This window comes from Anoplopoma fimbria, chromosome 17 (assembly GCF_027596085.1).
Source record: "Anoplopoma fimbria isolate UVic2021 breed Golden Eagle Sablefish chromosome 17, Afim_UVic_2022, whole genome shotgun sequence".
Taxonomy (NCBI): Eukaryota; Metazoa; Chordata; class Actinopteri; order Perciformes; family Anoplopomatidae; genus Anoplopoma; species Anoplopoma fimbria.
The window spans coordinates 25,769,665-25,788,919 of record NC_072465.1 but is presented as its reverse complement, the minus strand read 5'-3'; the positions used below and the strand labels follow the sequence as shown (position 1 = coordinate 25,788,919).

The 19,255-nt window shown below is 39.4% G+C and overlaps 1 protein-coding gene across 2 annotated transcripts; it reads left to right on the top strand.

Annotated features, from left to right (window-relative positions):
• The first annotated feature begins 1,099 nt into the window (after nucleotides 1-1,099).
• On the top strand, nucleotides 1,100-17,414 carry lmcd1 (LIM and cysteine-rich domains 1). Of its 2 annotated transcripts, none has more exons than XM_054617816.1 (8): nucleotides 1,100-1,466; nucleotides 1,638-1,836; nucleotides 9,446-9,531; nucleotides 10,645-10,900; nucleotides 12,750-12,899; nucleotides 13,324-13,569; nucleotides 14,755-14,973; nucleotides 15,267-17,414. In XM_054617816.1, exons 2-8 carry the CDS (start codon nucleotides 1,810-1,812, stop codon nucleotides 15,375-15,377), a joined length of 1,095 nt encoding a protein of 364 aa, XP_054473791.1. In that variant the 5' UTR covers nucleotides 1,100-1,466; nucleotides 1,638-1,809; the 3' UTR covers nucleotides 15,378-17,414. The 2 variants fall into 2 exon arrangements, with proteins under 2 accessions (XP_054473791.1, XP_054473790.1); XM_054617815.1 differs by having other exon boundaries at nucleotides 1,604-1,836.
• Nucleotides 17,415-19,255: the final 1,841 nt, after the last annotated feature.

Genomic DNA, 19,255 nt, shown 5'->3' with positions numbered 1-19,255 from the left:
GTCCATGGATGCTGCTCCAGCCGGAGGTTTCCTTGTCCATCCCTGTCCGTTATTCCTCAGCAATAAAACCGGGGTGTTGAGAGATGAGCTGCTGCGCTGACATCTCTACTTAAATTGTCTGCACCAGCTCACTGCCAAAATCCAGGTAAGCCCTGCCTATGAACCTTGACTCCGCCTCCGACAACTTTTAGCCATGCCTGACCCAAGGGCAATCAATGGGCTATTAGCAACTGGAAGCTGGCCCCGTCAACATGTTGAGAGCTGTGAGAGGCAGTCCTAATGCTCCCAATATTGAATCCTGTACCTTTAAAGTTGTCTGGACAAGTAGTGACCTGTCAATCACAAACTATCCCCGCCCTAAAGCATACCCTGCTTTATGGTCTATTTGACTCTAAATAGACCATAATTTACTAAATGAACATCATCTTGTATTGAAGAAGACTTGAAACTAGAGATTGAGACCATAAACTCATGTTTACAATGTTTACTGAGGGAATAAATCAAGAGAGGAGTAGAGTCATTTTCTCATAGGCTTCTATCCAATTTGTCTTGTTTTTTGGAACCAGAGGAGTCGCCCCCTTATGGCCAGTAGAGAGAATGCAATTTAATTTTTGCTGTCTGATAAGAGGCCCTAGCTGGCTGCTAGCCCCATTAGCCCCATTTTTGCTGTCTGGCTTTGATTGACCCTGAGTGTCATGGCTGGCTCTGTATAGAGCGATCTAGTTGGCCTTGTCTCTTAATCCCTGTTGGTCCTGCCTGGCTCTTCCTGGCTCACTACGGCTCTGCCTGGATCACTTTATTCCTCTTTTAGACCTGCCTGTGCCTGTGAAGTCCCATTGGTCCAGCTAGCGTTGTTTAACCTTTAACACCTCTCTGTTTGGCCACTTTGGCCCTGCTCAACTCTGTGGTCTACATTCTTCTGAGCTTCACACTAAAAAGCTGCAGAATTTGAGGAGGTGGAGGAATCCCTGACGTTCCTATTGGCCAAAGAGCTTTTCAGGCTCCATCTGATTGGCTGGCAGAGCGTGAGCAGGGAATCCCTCAGGCCTCTCTCTGTCTTTGTCTCAGATTAAAAACACAAACAGTCCAGTCAGGCCTCGCGGCACCTGGTAGTCCCCCAATCTCCAGTGGACCAGGACTTAAATCACAGCCTGGTCTGCTGTAGAAAGCCAGCGGTGCAGCTGCTGTTTTTTAAGAACAAACATCTGCCTGATTACTGCCAGCCTGCTGCAACATGGTCTACAGCTGAATTCACTGCTCAGCAGAGTCAGAAAGAGAAACAGAGGTGAATGAGGGAAGCTGCTGTTTCACTGTTTGGCAGAAAGTGTTGGAGCAAAATTAGGAGGTGAAGAAACCGGCAGAGGGTGGAGAAGGAGAGCCGGCAACAGGACGAATCAGAAAGGAAGAGTGGAGGAAAAATAAGAAAACAGAAAAGAAAACATAGGAGTCCACAGCTGAAGAGAAAGGTGAGTTTTGTTGAGAGTCTATAAGGAAAGAAAAAGAGAAAGAAAAGAGTTTGAATTGTGAAATCAAGTTGGAAAGCGGAAAAATAACTTTGCAGTGAGAGTTAAAAGTAAAGAGGTGAGCTGATGTTTCTCTGCAGGAATGAGATGAAAGTCTAGACGGTTAAATTGCAGTGGGCTGTGGAGAGCCGGCGGAGCAGAGCGGCAGCAGGAGCGATTGTGGGCGGGGAGAGGGAGGAAGTGTGGTCGACAGGAGAGGAATTTAAGCCCCATTGTTCTGGAGGAGCAGAGGCAGAGAGAGCTGGAGAGCAGAGGAGTCGAAAACCGCCGACAGACGCTTGACAACATGGACGTGAGCTCAGCCATGGAGAAGGTAGGAACAGAAACATTTACAGCCACACAGCTGAAATATGACATAAATACTTCCAGATTGACAACAGCAGTGAGGAGGTCAAGGGTCAGAGGGTCAGTTAGTCCGATGTGATGTAGACCGTCTATTTGATGGTGGTTTAGAGGAACTCTGTTCGATTTAGGACGCTTTACTGAGTTCAATTAACTTTTGTTTCACTCCATTAAACAGATTTGTGTCCATGATGATTCTTTTTTTTTTTTTTTTTGATTAAACAAATTGAGTGACATAACCGTCCGGCCTCATTTTCATTCATTTAAATTAACCTGATATTTTATGTTGATTTGTGTAATATTTTAATGAAGAAGTTATTATTTATATACGTTGATTTACAACAACCTCTAAAGCTTCGTCCTCAGAGGCCCCTAGTCACAGATATATTATAAGATTTATTAATTACTAATTCGATTATCAGACTAAAAAATGGCGCCCTCTTACTTTAATCAAAAATTGCTTGCTAAATGCAAAAAGCCAGAAAAGTGTTTTTAGTTTGGGGTTTTGCTTCTGCGTTGCACCGTCCACTGCACATGTGCATTAGTGTTTCCTGCTCAGACCCAAGACTTTACAATGAGGTGATGTCCCACGCCATGCAGATACATAATTGGGGGCTCTGAGAAAGTTTAACTTATATAAATACATAGAGGAATACCTGGCTTTGTTTGCAGTCGGAGCTGTCTCCATTCTTAATCCTGCCTACTAGTGTGTGATTGTTTGTTTTTTCTAATCGGGGGGAAAATGCATCAATAAGTTTAAAACCAGACCAGTTTGAATCACTGAGTAAGTCTGATATGTAGTCAGCTAGTCAGAGGTCCTACCCAGGTTGACTTAAAGTTTTAATGAAGATTTTCATGATATCAAACCCCATTATTGCTGTTGTTTTTAAACAACTGTTCAACATACTATAATTCAATTTAAACTACTTAGTCTCCCCTCAGTCCTTGTTTGTTTAGCTGCACTGAAACATCCGCTGCTGTCAACTTTGTGAAGAAAACTCCAAACGAACAGAAACTGATGGACTACATTCACAAAACTCCTCTTGACCCAAAGAACTCATGTGCGAAAATAACTGTGTCACGTTAACAGTTTAACAGTTTTTAAAACGTTATTCAAAAATCTTTCGCTTTACAGATATGACAGAGACATGATCAGACAAACATGGTGACGACGCAAAATTATTTACCCAATAAACTTATTTGTGAATAATTGAAGAGACAACATTTTTTGGGAATTGATTTTTCCAAAGCTGGAGGAAAAATGTGCAGCAGTTACCGGGCGAAAAAAGTCAGTTTGAGCGATGACAAGATGGCAGCACCCTAAAAAAAAGGAGTTGTCCTCTTACTGATTCCTTTTTATCGTGTTGGTTCTCTGACCTGCCATAGACTCTGCAGTTAAATCAAGTTTGGATGAATCTCTCAGGCTTGTTCACACCCAGTCCCTTTCAAACAGCTGGAGATTTCTAACTCGGTGAAGGTAATCCACGACCACGAGGAGGCTCTGTGCTGGCGGCCGTGTACTGTTTGTCTCTCACAGATCCCTCCTGTCATTCATCCTATGTGGCAGATAACCTGACGGATCAGTGTCACCTGTCGGGGGTTTGATCCCCCTCCCCACCCATTCTTTATATACAGGAGCTGGAAAAACTGTCATCACCAGGACGGAAATAACCTCCAACACACACACAAAACACACATACAAAGGGTGTCAGGATTGCGGGGAGGTATCTCTGTAAACAAAATACAAAACAAAAAACTCTCTGACAAGAAGAACAATGAATAGACTCGCAACTGAAGATTATTTTCATCATTAATTCATTACTTACTCGATTAATCATTGAGTCTCTTAAAAAACTATAAAAAAGGCCAGTTACGGTTTCCTAAGAGCCAAAGGCGACGTCTGGAAACCGTTGGAACTGGGGAATGTTTGACATGTATTTCTTTAAAAATTACTTATAAGGAATAATTCACTTGCAAAATAGTTATTATTATTATTATTATTATTATTATTATTATTATTATTAATGTAAGAAGAACATCAACCTTTGTCAGACAGGAGAAAGTTTGAAAATGTGTCGATGTTATTGTTTCTGTTGGGAGATTTAGTTTTATTTACAGACAGAGTTGTGAGAAAAAATCTATTTAGGAAACAATTCAATCAAACTGTCATCTCTCCCTGATATGCTATTTTTTTTTACATTTTTTAATAATGACACAGTGCTCTGTCCAGTAAGTTTCAGCCCCATTGTGGCATATTGTCTAGTCTTCTTTTAAATGGAGAACAGGAAATATCCAGGATGCCATGTGACAAAGTTGTGGACGTTAAAGAGGCTGAACTCTCCGCCTCGTTGACCTCCAGCTTCTTATCTCAGCGTTTCCTGCAGTTTAGCCGTCACATAGCCGACATGTTTAGAATTACTCAGCTTGGCTCCAATCCGATCCGACTACGACACACTCGTCTTATCTGACTCCCTAAATATAGAGCTTACACACATTTCCCTCTTTCCGGAAAAAAAGAAAAATGCTTTCCTAGTTTGGCTCATGCGTTTCATTTGGCAGATGCTTTTATTCAATGCAGCTAGCAATCAGTAGGGTTACGATAACTCCATCGGTCCGAGTGAAGGTTGTCAGTGGTCACTTGTTAACAGAAGAGCTAATTGCGCTGAACTAAAACGCTTTAAATCATTCAGTAGCTCAGATTTCCATCATAAAACACAGTGCTTTTACTGTATAGAATCCCATGTTGGCGTTATTTGCAGCAGATTAGACATTGAACAGAGAGAATATGAGGACTAAGAATATGAGGACTAACAATTGCTATGATACCAAAAGGATTAAAAAATGAAGTTAATAAATAAGATTAGCATAATGTCATTCTGGCCTGTGGGTTTTTGTAATTTGTTACGTTGCCACCTTTTCTAATCTCATTGGATTGCAAAAAATTTACGACATAAATCGGAAGCCCAACATATAAAGTTACTGAATGCGAGATGCAACAGGTTAAGCAGCTAAATCAACTTTTGAATTAGATGTGTTTTATTTCATAATGACACTTTTCATTGCAAAGTCTTTGTCTTAAACCAATCACATAACGGGTCTTGCTTGGAAAAAACTATTTTGTCCTCACTTGTGTTAAGGCAACTCTGTGGGTTTATCTTTGTTTTAAAGGAACTAAAGATTGGGCGCTTTAGTGGCCCAGTGGTTAAGGTGTTTACCATGAACTACAGCGTCCATGTTTGGTTTCTGTCTGGGAAATCTCTCTCTCTCTCTCTCTCTCTCTCTCTCTCTCTCTCTCTCTCTCTCTCTCTCTCTCTCGCTGTCTCAATTTAATTCAATTCACTTTGGCTTTATTGACATGAAAGTTACAAAAAAAACAATGTTGCCATAGTAGCATCAAAATAAAAGATATACACAATATAAATATGAATATCAACAAAAAATTGGGATTTTTTTAAAATAACAATAATAACAATATATAATATATATATATATAAAATATCACAAACATATATTTCTCTCTCACCTTGTTTACCTTCATTTCATTTCTTTCATTCTTTAAAGACATTAAATGCCCTAAATACATAACAAACCAACTTTGCTGTTTGGACTCGAGCAAATTAAGACGTTTTTACGACCACAAAGGAAATAAAAGTTGTTCAGTGTAACTTGTTGACATCAACATCACCTGCATCATGAATCGCATGATGATTAACCAGTTAATTTCTTGCTTGTTTGGAGGAACGTTTGAGTCACGTCTGCTCTCACTGTGACTCCCACCAGAGTCACAGAGACGCACTGACAAGAACACCGTTAAACAAACTGTTGCCTAACTGGATTTAAAGGGGTGTGTACTGTCTGACTTTACTACAGGAAGAAGAAAATTACATAAAAACATGAGCCAAAGATTTAAAGCTCATAAAAAACAGCAAGAAAGGTGTTTCTGTTCCACTGGTGGTGGTGTCAGCTCAGTGACATAATAATTAACACACACACACACACACACACACACACACACACACACACACACACACACACACACACACACACACACACACACACACACACACACACACACACACACACACACACTCTGTCACTCAGTGTATTCCAGAGGGATGTAATGAAGTCCTGTTCTTCTTCAGCTGTTTGTGTTGCAGCCTTCATCTCTGTGACCTTTTCAACACATCTGTCATTCAACAGCCTCTTCACCGTCACACACACACTCTCTTCACACACTCACCCTTGTCTGCTCTAATGACTACTTTGGTCTGCGTCTGTTCTTCCAGGTGTGAGTTCCAGTGAAGAGAAATCTCAAAGGATTCGTATGATGTCTTACTAATGGGTTACTCATCATTTTTTGTGCATTTTCCTAGTTGTGCAACAGGTGTCAAGTTCCACTCGTTGCATGCTTACGATTTTTTCAAACCAAACTTAACTTAAGTAAAGAAGTTACTTGACAAATAAGTGAACATTGACTTCGGTCTCCTGGGTAACAGACTGGTTAATGTTTGACCCGTCCACCTCCACTACAACCCACCAGCTTTGAGTGGGTTTTTCACATTCTTTATACTTCCTCGTTCATGATTAGTGGATTATATGCTAATTGATTTCATTTGATATCAACGAATTATAGCACATTTATTTTTGTCGGTTAGCACTGTTGGCACTATGACTGAATATCATTTGAACCGGTGAGTAATGTAAAACATTACCCCATGTTTTCATGAACAGGAAAATAAGCTATAGAGACCCAAACCGTTTTTCTACCAGGCTGTAAACATGTTTATTTGTGCTGTAAAGTCGGGCATTTTAACATGGTTCTACAGGGATTGACTCATTATTGAAACCAGACTCGAGTGTCCATTCAAGGAAGTGCAATTTGTGGCTTTAAATCAGCTTAATTTTTCAGAATTGGAGCTGGCCGTTTGGTTTCCACATGACAGAGTAGTCTTAAGCAAAGCCAGTCCCATTAAAAAAAACCCAGTTTGGGCTGTGATCCAGACCTGATCAACCAACATCAGTGTTGGACCTCACTAATGCTGAACACAAGTGGTTGAACGGGAACAAATCTCTGCCGCAAGGTTCAAACATCTGATGGAAATAACTCTCAGAGGAGATTAGGCTGTTACCGCAGCTTATTTTGTATTTTGTAGTTCGTCATTTTGGATGAGTGTGTGTCTCTATTTTCTCTCTGTATATAAAAACATATATATGGAGTATATTTATAGAGACTATTTTACTTGTATGAATGTGTCCCTGAGGAGAGATGGGCTTGTTTTCTGGTGACAGATGGACGGTCTATCAGCGGCTGGTTGTTTTAGCAGAACAGTCGTCAGGTTTCCTGCCAGAGGCTTTAAAAACGTTCAGTCATCACACACACACACACACACACACACACACACACACACACACACACACACACACACACACACACACACACACACACACACACACACACACACACACACACACACACACACACAGACTTGTGATCAAAGATTGACCAAAGAAAAATTATCAAAGAAAATGAATTGCAAAAGTTAAACTCTAACATTCTTGATCTTGGATAAAATAATTTTAATCAATCCTTAACCCCCCTGGAGCTTTCAACCATCTCATGATCTTCATCAGAGCATAACGTTTGCTCAGTTGTCATCATGTGACCGGTGGTCCTCTGACAATTAAGCAACCTCCATTTGCCGATGAAAACCAACAGATGCGGTTGAAAGCTCAGGAAATAAATATATATTTCTGTGAGTGGATTTTCTTTTACAGCGTTTCTCAAAAAACTGATCAGAAGATATTATTGTTAATTGTCCGTAGTGACAAATACCAAACGAGTACACAGTATAAAGTATGAAAGATGATTGTGGGAATGTTTTTCTCTTTTTTTAATATGAAAGTAAGAAAGAAAAGGAAACATGAAGCACAGTGAGGACAAGAAGATGAGCAAATAATAAAACAGATTGAGACAGAGAAAACAGATTCAAACAAAGGAGGAGGAGGTGGAAATACAGGGATGATTGATAAGACTTAGTTTGTCAGAGCTGAGATGATGTCACTGGGTGGAACAATGACATCATCCATCCTGCATTTGTGTGTGTGTGTGTGTGATTCACTCCCTTTCTCTTCCTCCCACACTCACTGAGAAATGTTCATAAAAACAACAACTCCTCTGTATCATCCAACACTTCCTCTCAAGTCAACAGAATCATCGTTAACTCTATAGAAGCTTTTTTCCCCCAGAGCTTTCATCCACATCTCACAGGCCTCACCGTCAGAGGAAGTTGGTCGACAGCTACAGAGAAAGCTAATGATAATTACGCTAATGATATTACAGCTCAAACATGCCCATAAAGTTTTGCAGCTTAGTGGAATTTGCACTCTTTTTTTGTTGCATCTGATTGTAATTATCCGTGTGGCAAAGAATAAATGTTGCCGTTGTGCCAAGAACATAGTTGGCAGAACAATGAGGAGAGAAAAAGAAAAATGAAACTTTTAGAGCGCCAGCTACAGGTTCTGACCGACGAGGTTCAGAGGCATTCCTCAAAACTTCAGGCTAATAAGTCTGACGTCACAGAGAGAAACTGTTTTCTGGATTTAATATAAAGTGATAACTGAAAAGTCAGGTTTATATAAATGTGCTGAGGTCATCGCTAATAATTTCACTGGAACTGTGTGTGGCTATCTGCGCTGATCTTTGTGGAATGAACTGTTTTTGCGATGAAGTCATTTGCATAGAAAAGGGCAACTTTTGCCCTAAATGTCTGCAAATTACCTTATTTATATGAGCCAGCTTGCAGCCTTAGCTCCTCGGGTGGGGCCCTCCTGGCTGTTCCACAGTCGAGGCTGAAAACTAAAGGCGACCGTGCTTTTGTCATCAGGGCCCCTCGGCTTGCGATAAGGCTTGCAAAATCAATAATCTCTTTTAAATCACTTCTTAAAACCCATTCTTACAGACTGGCTTTTATGTGATGTCGTCGCTTTAATGTTTTGTTTTATTATTGGGTTTACTAACTTAATTTATTTTACTATACTATTTTATTTTTATTTATTATTCATTTTATTCATTTTATTCATTTTATTCATTTTATTCATTTTATTCATTTTATTCATTTTATTTTATTTTTTTTTTTTCTTATTTTCTTTTTATCCTATCGATTGTTTTAATTTTTTCATCTATTGTACATTTTTATTAGGGTTTAAGTCTTACCTTAGTTTGTCTTCCATTGTTGGGCCTCATTGTTAAGCTTTCTTTTGTTTTATTGCTTTGCTTTTGCTGCTTTGTCTGTCAAAGCACTTTGTAAACTCTGTTTTTAAAGGTGCTATATAAATAAAGTTATTATTATTATAATAATTATTATTATTTAGATGCAAAAAGCCCAGGAGCACAGAGACGCTATTCAATGAGCAGAGCGTTTAAGGGGGCATTTCACTGGTCAAAGGTTATTTTCTATCCTAGTTCTAGCTGTTGTGAGCCGTTCTCACTGTAAGTTAGTTATTTAATACACTGTACCTATACAAACAATTTGAATGTATAACATAATTGTGTTTTTCGCTGTATTTTTGTCTCCTCACAGATGTCTGTGAAGCCGAGTGCAGGAGGTGCAGCGATGTGTCACGTATGTGAGGAGAGCTGCTCTGGATTCCAGCCGCATTCTTGGAGGTAAAACCCTTCACTGCTTTTATTTTATTATTACTTATTTTTTACTCAAAACCGAAATAAAATAAAATGAAAGGTATGAAAAGTGCTGGATAGAGTTCTAGTGGTTTCTTTACTCCTCCCTCTTTCTTCCAACGATTCTCTGCTATTAAAGGAACTTGTTAGTGGTTTTGCATATTTTTGGCCAATTGACTGAATGTGAGATGGGAGTCAGATGTCAAACAGCAATGAATTTTGTTGTTTCTGCATCAAAAGGTCATTTTTTTTGAGTAGTGAGCAGTGCGGCACCACTGTTGACACTAATTATCATCTACACTACAGACATAATGGATGGAAGGTGTTTCAAAAGTATAGATAATTAGGCAAACTCACTACCAACCCTGTGCACGTAGGCCCCCTTCAGGGACTGTATGTGATGCACTGTGGAATTAGTGAATGGTAAGAGCATGTGACGTAGTATAAAGGGCATATTAGTCTGCTAAGCAGGAGTGGAGGTGAATGGGCTCGAGACTCGTTAGTATCGTTAGTCCAGAGAGTCACTCGTTCGTCCCTTGTTGTTAAACTGAGTCGTTCGTCAGTGAAGTTAATGTCGAGGTTTATTTTGAAAGGACATCCCAGTATGTCAGTCTATAATGACAAGTGCCGCCTCCCAAACCGCAGTATTTGACGAGTTGGAAGAAAGAATGGGTTGCAATACCATAGTTACAATAAAGACATGGATAAATTAAACATTAAAGGTCTGTAGATGTAACAGCTTCATAAGTCTTTTCTCACAGTAATGAAAGCATGATCATTTGAAAAGGAAAACATTTAAATCTCGTCATTAATTGAAATGTAATTTGTTTTTGTGGGTCATCATTTACCCGTCTTTGCATGTTGATCCCTGTCAACATCATCATAGCATATAGCTTCAGGTTTTGATGGAGGGAAACCACCAATATGATACAAAAAGTATGACAAATTATCAGATACTTCCCCAAACTATTTTTACCCAACCAAAATAAATTTAAGTACCTCACTTTGGCAGATCCCAATCTTGCAACAGGTCCTTAAGTTCTTTTAACATTCTTTAAAAGCTGGTCTTGTTATATATCTCTTCTTGACCTACTTGTACAGGAAAGCCTGTATCTCCTGCGGCTGCAGCGTGGTCGACCACGCTCCAGGAAGTGACGCCGAGGACGACCAGCGAATGGGACGCCTGCTCACGGACTCGCCCTGCTCCCATCTGACAGCGAAGGTCAAAGGTGGCGGCGGCCTTCGCGTGTACAAGAGGAACCGTATGATCGTGACCAATCCGGTGGTGTCGCGTAAAGACCCGACCTTCAACACCACGACGTACGACTGGGCGCCGACCGGCTTCAACCAGACACTGGTGAGGGTCAGTGGGGAGTGGAGGAGGTTTGTTGTTCGTGTGAAGCTGCAGTCTGTCGGTCTGCAACAGTTTGTAAAGTCACATTTTACTCACCAGCGACTGTTTGCTGCAGAGATCCGACATACAATGACTCTGGGGGAAAGAACTTATACTTACACAAATCCGTTTTTTAAACAAACTCACAGTTTAAACATGTGATCGGGACCTTTTAATCGTCAATGAAAACACAAAGAAACTAGGGAAGTGCACCAAGACTGCTTAAATGTTTGACTAACTGAATACAAAGCAAAATTTCTTCCCGTAAGCGAAGAAATCTCTGCTTGATTGAAATTTTTAATCTAGCAGAGATCTATCCAAATAGAGATTAAAGTATTATCAATCCCCTTTTTAAGTACAGTTATACTTGCTGGGAGCTTTTGAACAGTGTGTGGGTCTCTGACAGGCATATAAATGTAGTGTCGACACACAATGCTAATAAACACACTGATAGCAGCTTCGACAGACCAGGAGTTTAATAAGTAACTGGTACCAGTTTAAGGTTGGTCATCTGTACCCATCCCTTTGTTTGTTGGCTATGTTTGTTCTTGAATTAATCTCCTCAATGCCCACACTCATAAACAAAGAACGTGTTGTTCCAGCTCACAGTTCATGCCTAAAATATGATGCAGATATGGATTATATTTTCAACAACATGAAAAACTAAATTGTATTCCAGTGCTTGCACCACTGGGATTTACCACTTTATCATTATTTAATTTTAGTTTAGTTTCTGCAGCCCCCTTTGCGTGTCGAACTGTCTAGACCGCCTGGTTCACATTAAAAACAAGTATGTTTCAGGTTTCACAACCTGTAATTATGAGGATGACAGTGATTATTGAGCACTGCGATGTGGTAGGAGACGTTACTGCGGTTGAACTTGTAGAGACGGATCCAGATCCAACACCGGGACCGCTCTCCAGATCTGCCTCTAAAATATCCTCAGCATGCTTTGGAACGAATGCTGCGGCACGTTGAGTTTGCTGATGCAGCCCTAGACTGTTAGTCACCATCTTACTCTCTGACAACATCTGGACGGAGTGATGACAGCTAAAACACAGACTTCTGAACAATGCTGGAGTACAATGATGTCATCCAGACATGTTAGCGAGTATTATAGGCACAATCACGCTGCAATGCGAGACCAGTGTTTTCTGACTTATTTGCTTTAGAGAGTCTGTAGATCACTCTAAAATGTCAGTGGGGAGAAATGTCAGCGGCAAAATGAAGAGGAAAACAAGTAAATTGAGCCACAGCTTCCTGATTACGCTCTATAAAGACACCTGATAAACATGTTAAATATGTTAAACATTTTAAGTTTGTTTTAGAAATCTGTTTCTGTTTCTTTCCACTTTTATTCACTCTATCTTGATCTTAATATTTCTGATTTGTCCCAGTGACTTACTGTATGTTTCTCATTGAGACCTTTTTGGACTCTTGAGACATTTGTATTATTAATGCTACTATAAATATCAACCGATTACAAAAGTCGTGACTAACTCACATCATAAAAACGTAGCAGAAATAATAAATATTGGAACTGAGCAAATTTCAGAGTAAAATAGTATTAAATATTATAAAATATTCTCCACTATGTTTATCTTGGGTTTAAGCCGGTGCAGTCTTTCTTTTAGGTGGTGCATGTTGGCAGGTGTAGAACTGAACTCATAAAGACCAAACAGCTCCCTGTCGTGGTGAATCTGCAGCCTGATAAATGTGAAAGAGTGAATTTGTCAGTTCAATTAGTTGGCCCACATCTCAACACAACGGTAAAATAACAGGTTACATTAAAATGCCCCTGATTCCCCCTCAGGCGATGCAGTACATGGAGCTCATCCCGCAGAGTCGCCGTCCCGTCTCGGGGACAGATGGAGCGTTGGAGCGACGCAGGCAGCTCTTCAGTCAGCTCCCGGCCTACGATCAGGACCCCATGAAGTGCCAGAGCCTGGCCAGTGAGGAGGAGGTATACTCTGCCAACACCAAACACTATTTGTTACTTAAAGCTACTATGAGGAACTTTCATCTTGTGTTGAGTTTGGCGGTCCCTGTGGACAAAAGTGGTAGTGTTTCCGAGAACCAGACTCCCTTCAGAAAGCCTCTCATTTTACTGCAGCAGGGTCTGACAGCCTTACCCGCTCAGTACTGATAGACAGTGTTCTCGCTGATGGTCTGGTTTACTTTAGAAGGTCATATAGAGGCATCCATATTAAATTAAGACTGTTTGTTTCATAACCAGTTAAAAGTTCCTCAGAATAACTAAGCTGTATGTTATCTAACCAATATCACTCAAATCAGTTTTTTATGGCTATAAAACAACATAAACATGATGTAAAGTCTGTTTTTTTGTTTCGCGTTTGATCTCTTCCTAATCTAACGTCCTCCTGCAGATTTCTTTGATGCTGCTGTTTGTAAAAAGCTACAAACAGGAGGTGCTGGGACTCGGGGAGGTGGCCTTGCCTGGTGAGGGTGAAACGCTGATTGAAGCAGCCAATCAGAGGTCAGCGAAGGACGCCAAGGAACGCAGCGACAGTGACAGGAAGGATGCTCTGGAGCACCAGGACCACGGCTCCTCCAACAGCAGCACTGCCTCTGCTACTGGCTCCGCTAACGGAACAGATGGCAAGACTGGATATGTGAGTAAATAAGGCCTCTGACGTCTTTGAAGTTTGCCCTGGAAAGCACCAGACAGATTTGAAACATCATCAGATGCATTTTCCATTCGGTCCAGTTATTCTGGTCAAGTTATTTTGTGGGTCAAAATTTGCAGCCTGAATTCAACCCCAAAAGACCTTAAACTCTTAATGTTTTCTATGCTGCACTTTTGGGACACTTTATTATTCAATCTCAGCACAGAGAGAGGAAGTCTGGTTGACCACAATTGGATCTTAATTCAGAAAAAAGATATTTAAGGTAGTTAAACATAGACTGTATATATAAGAAGTGAAGTCCGGCATTTTGGTTGGTTGTCGCCATGTTGTTGTTTTGATTTTGCAACTAGAAGCGACACAAGAGTGTGTACAACTGAACCCTGAATAAAACATTTTTAGGCAACCAAAATGTTACAATTAACTTTCATGAACTGAAAACACACTGTGAAAGGGTTAAAGTTAGAAGACACCCTAAATATATATTTTGATTTATGGTCTATTTTACTCTAAATGGACCATAATATACCATTTTAAAATCATGCTGTATTTAAAAGACTTAAAAACAGCGATTGAGACCATAAACTCATGTCTACAATGTTTACTGAAGAAATAAATCAAGTGAGAAGTAGGGTCATTTTCTAGACTTCTATACAATCAGACTTTTTTATTTCTTCAATGTGCTTTTGGTAGTTTAATTTATAATAACGGATCATATTTCATAAACTGATTATACGTTTTTATAAAGAGTCCGCCATGTTGCACCTGTATGTTTCTACAGTCGTCCAGAATGGACAAACCAAACACTGACCCTAGAAAGAGTGTTTCATTTTTTACTCTACCTGAAGATCCACCGCAGGTTCTCTAAATGCTTGGAAAGGGAGAGGTGAGCGGAGGGGTGTTCATTCGTCTGCAATCTGCAACCTCACCACTAGATGTTACTAAATCCTAAACACTAGTCCTTTAAGTAAAATCTTTATTTGAGAAGTAACTATAACTTAAGCTTTTAAACAAATGTAGTTAAGCGAATTGTACTTTCTATGAGGTGTTGTAGAGTAGAAGTATCAAGCAGCATAAAATAAAAATAGGCAACTCAAGTACTGTAGTAATGTACATAATTCCTCACTGTAATGTTTCCGACCCGCCTCTCACTTTTCTTATTCTGTCCTCTAGCGCTGCACCGGTTGCAACGGCGAGGTCGCCAAGGAGAGTCCGGCTGTTTACGCTGAGCGTGCTGGTTACCGTAGCGCCCTTTGGCATCCCACCTGCTTCGTATGTTCAGAGTGCGGCCAGGGATTGGTGGACCTGGTCTACTTCTGGTCCAATCAGAAGCTGTTCTGCGGACGACACTACTGTCAGAAGATCTGGCCACGATGCTCCGGCTGCGATGAGGTGAGACGGCGTTCCCGGTGGACTTCCAGTAGACACGATTAATATCAGACAGAGGGACGCTGTGATGAGTTTAAGAACGGCTTCACAGAGCAGCTACCATGGCTGTAGAGTAAAATATACAGTTTGTATACAAGTCACAGTAATTACAACACCTGTAGATGGATTCAACTAATGCAAACTGCACGCCACACTACCGCCCCACCTTCAAACATCATCAGTTTAACAACTATGCTTATTTATCATTGTTTAACTGTCCTCTCCGCTTTGCCCGCTGTCCCGTTCTCCTCCCTCAGTTGATCTTCTGCAAGTCTTTCCACACGGCGAAAGATGGACGGACGTGGCATCATCATCACTACTGCTGCTGGAAGTGCGGGCAAAACCTGGATACGCCCTGTCAGCACTGAGACACAACATGGTGGTCAGTTTTAAGGAGTTTTAGCACTGCTGAAAAAAACAAAAACAGGATTTCAGACGAGGCTAATAAACAGAAACAGCAAATCTAATATCGAGTGTAATTTGTATGCTTGTTTTATATAAACAAAAGAAATAAGTAAAGCTTAAAATGTTTAAATGTGTCTGTGTAGTGATAGAGCCGTTACCGCTATCAGGAGGTGTTTGGGTTCCAGATAAGTAATACAAATTGGGCTTAAAGTCTTTAAATTTTATGTTTATTTGACATTTACTATTTAAAATACTGTATGCTACAAGCTAAGTATATAGACATATAGCGGATGTTGAGGTATTTAATGTTCAGTTGAGCCTACTGGTGTTTCAGGTACTGAAACAAATGTTAAGTCGAGACAAAAGTGTTTGAAGTACTTAATGAAACATTTACTGTTTAAACTCTAAGTGCTGACAGTGACTGGAGCCAGATCTGCTGGTTTTAGATACAAACAGCAGCTTACAGGACGGAGCATCAGACAGTTTAGGAAACAAATGAGTAAATGAAAATAAGATGAGAAATGAATTAATGAAATAAAGATCGCTTTCAACCACATCACAGTCTTCATCAGCAGATTATCATGCTGCTATTGTTATTTATTTAGGATTTTTTTTTTCTTCCCCTATGGGCTCAGAAGTTGAGCATGAAAGTATTTTTATTTTTTTACTTTGGGAAGAGCAGTTTGAGTTAACAGGCACAAATCAAGGATTACTATTTTGGGAGATTTTGATTGTATCACAACGTCTTCATCAGAAGGAAATGTTTAAACATCTACATCATGACCACTGACTGGTCCATGACAAATAAGGAAATTATCAGGAATTATCTTCCAAGCTCAATATTGATATTTAAGTTAATGTATTTTTTCCTGCAAAATGTAACTAGGAGTTTCTCAGCTTTTAGGATAATCCCAGGTTGGCTCACTTGAATGAAATAGTGTTTAATGTATTTTGGAGCTCTCTTCTTCCTTTTAAAAACAGCATGAATAAGTATAATTCATAGAACTAGACGACAGTTAAGCAGGGGTTAAGAAAATATTTGTACTTCAAAACTGTTTCAAGGACCACAAAAAGGTCAAGAAAACTCGATTTTAGCCTGAAAGGTCGTCTTGGTTCTGTCTTACATGGTACATTGAAGAAGCACGCAGCAAAAATGTTGCAATTGTTGCATCTAATGTGTGCAAGTGCAGTGAGAATATTTCAACATATGTTCAAAAGAGATCAACTTATGTGCTGGGTTTTAGTTTGAATATGTGCAGATTTGTGCTTTACTTTTAATTCAGGCAGAAAAAAATGTAATTGTTTGATTTAAACTTTGGAAAACTGGACAGGAAGAAGGCTGGAAAAGGCATAAACGTGTTATTTCAGTCAAACTGCATGTTTTGCATTTAACCTCTTTCATTAAGATGGATCCGTGCTGCTGAGCGCTAAATTGTGTTTAAAGTTTTGTTTTTTGTTAAAAATTTTCAAAGGTGATTCATCTTTAATAATTGTGAGGTGTTAGTATTTTTGCAATGTGATAAAATCCTTTAAACAAGGTAGCCAGAAATAAACATTTGTGTGAGACGGAAGCTGATAAGCTTTACTTTAGTTCTATAACATCAGCATAACATAACGCAAGGACCAGAAACTGGCAGACGTTCAGGAACTTCTTTAGGGGCCGGTATGAAAAGAAAGTGGATGCTGAGTTCCGAACTGTAAACATTCAATATTCACAAAATGGATTTACTAGTTAAACACCAAACTGTGTGCTGTTGTCAGTAAAAAGTCCAAGACACAGGTGGTATTTGGTGCTTTGAAGGTGTCCGTCTCTTGTTTAGTGCTTTTTTTTTTATGACATTGTGGTATAAAACACAAAACTACAAGACTATTTACTGATTTCCACAGTGGATAGTAAATGATAGAAATCAGATTGTACTGTTTTAAATCAGAAGTGATGGTGTCAAAGAGATTTTTCTGCTGATCATGTTTTGACAGCTGATAGAATTAAAGTCACTTCTGACTGAACTCCCTATTGTCTGTCATCTTTTGGAGAGAGTGTTTAAGCTGTATATATATATATATATATATATATATATATATATATATATATATATATATATATATTAACTAACTCTAGTTGAAAGATCATCAGATCATCTTGATCTTTGACTCCACAGTGAGTGTTTTCTTTGCTGATATGTCTTTTGGACAGTATCAGCAAAACTGTCTTTATTTCCAACAGTTACTCTGCCAACAATGTTCTGACATTAATGATGTTGAAATTGTATTTGATTAAAAATAAACAAACAAACTTTTTATTGCAGGCAAAAGTTGAATGCATGACTGAACACAAAACACAGTTTGAGATTTTAACTGAATCTACAAAATGTTTCACAAATTTGTTTGTGAAACAAGGTTAAAAGCTTTGAAGTTTTAGAACAAGGACTGTGTGTGTGTGTGTGTGTGTGTGTGTGTGTGTGTGTGTGTGTGTGTGTGTGTGTGTGTGTGTGTGTGTGTGTGTGTGTGTGTGTGTGTGTGTGTGTGTGTGTGTGTGTGTGTGTGTGTGTGTGTGTGTGTGTGTGTGTGTGTGTGGCAGGAATGTTAAGTATTCCTGTGGTTTTTATCTGCCAGCGTTCCGTTCCTGTGCAGTTGCGTCACCCAGCCGCCTCCTGAACCATGAATAAAAACCCAGAAAAGGATATTTATAGTCTCAAACTGAGACAAGTTTATTTGGTTTGCAGAGCATATTATGGCCTTTTAATAGCACCCAGTGTTATCAGGGTGGGTTTACAGAGGATCTGTCAGACTTACTGAGCACTTCCTCTGCTTCCATACACAGATTATCTAAACAGACAAACACCAAAGATTATTACGTGATCGTTTTATATATTATTGATCATGTCATATACAAGTGTGTGCCTTTTACATATACTAGACTAGCTGGCTCTACCATCACATCACATCACTTTTGCCTTGTAATTTTGTCTTTAATTGCTCTTGCATAGTTTCTGTGTTTATTTCTATTCCATATTGTTTTCTTTTTTTTTATTGTTTCCTTTATTTATATATACTTATTTCTGTCCTTGTGCCGCTGCAACAAGGGAAATTTCTGCTCTGGGATAGATCTTTGATATGTTTTTGTTTTTTATTGTTCATCCAGTGGTGAAGGAAGCACTCCCATCTTTTACTTGAGTAAAGCAATACTACAGTGTCAATTGGCTTCTGTCAGTGTGTACAGAAACTGACTCACTGTTCTAACCACACCCTCGACCTTGTTCTGGTATATGGCATTGAAATAGAAAATGTAATTGTCTCTCTTTTATCAGACCATTGCCTAATAACTTTTGAATTTTTACTACCAGAGTGTACACCATTAGGCAAAAGTTTCTACACTAGATGTCTATCTGATAGTGCTGTGGCCAAATTTAAAGTTATTACCATTGGTCAATATAACAGAGGACTCCTACGCTAGCTTTAGTCCGTCCCAGATTGACCATCTTGTCGATAGTGCTGCATGCTCACTGCGAATGACACTAGACTCTATAGCTCCTCTAAAAAAGAAGCTAATAAAAGAAAGGAGGTTTGCTCCATGGTATAACCCTCAAACCCGCGAATTAAAGCAAACATCACGAAAACTTGAAAGGATATGGCGTTCCACCAATGTGGAAGAACCAGTACCGATTGATCCTCAGATACAGTAACATTAGAAACAGCTGTAGAACCTGAAATATATTTAGATGGCTCACCCATCGACCTTCAACAATTGACTTTAACTATTTCTAAGTCTAAACCTTCCACCTGTCTGTTAGACCCGATTCCGACTAGGCTGCTTAAGGAAGTTTTACCTTTAATTAGCAAT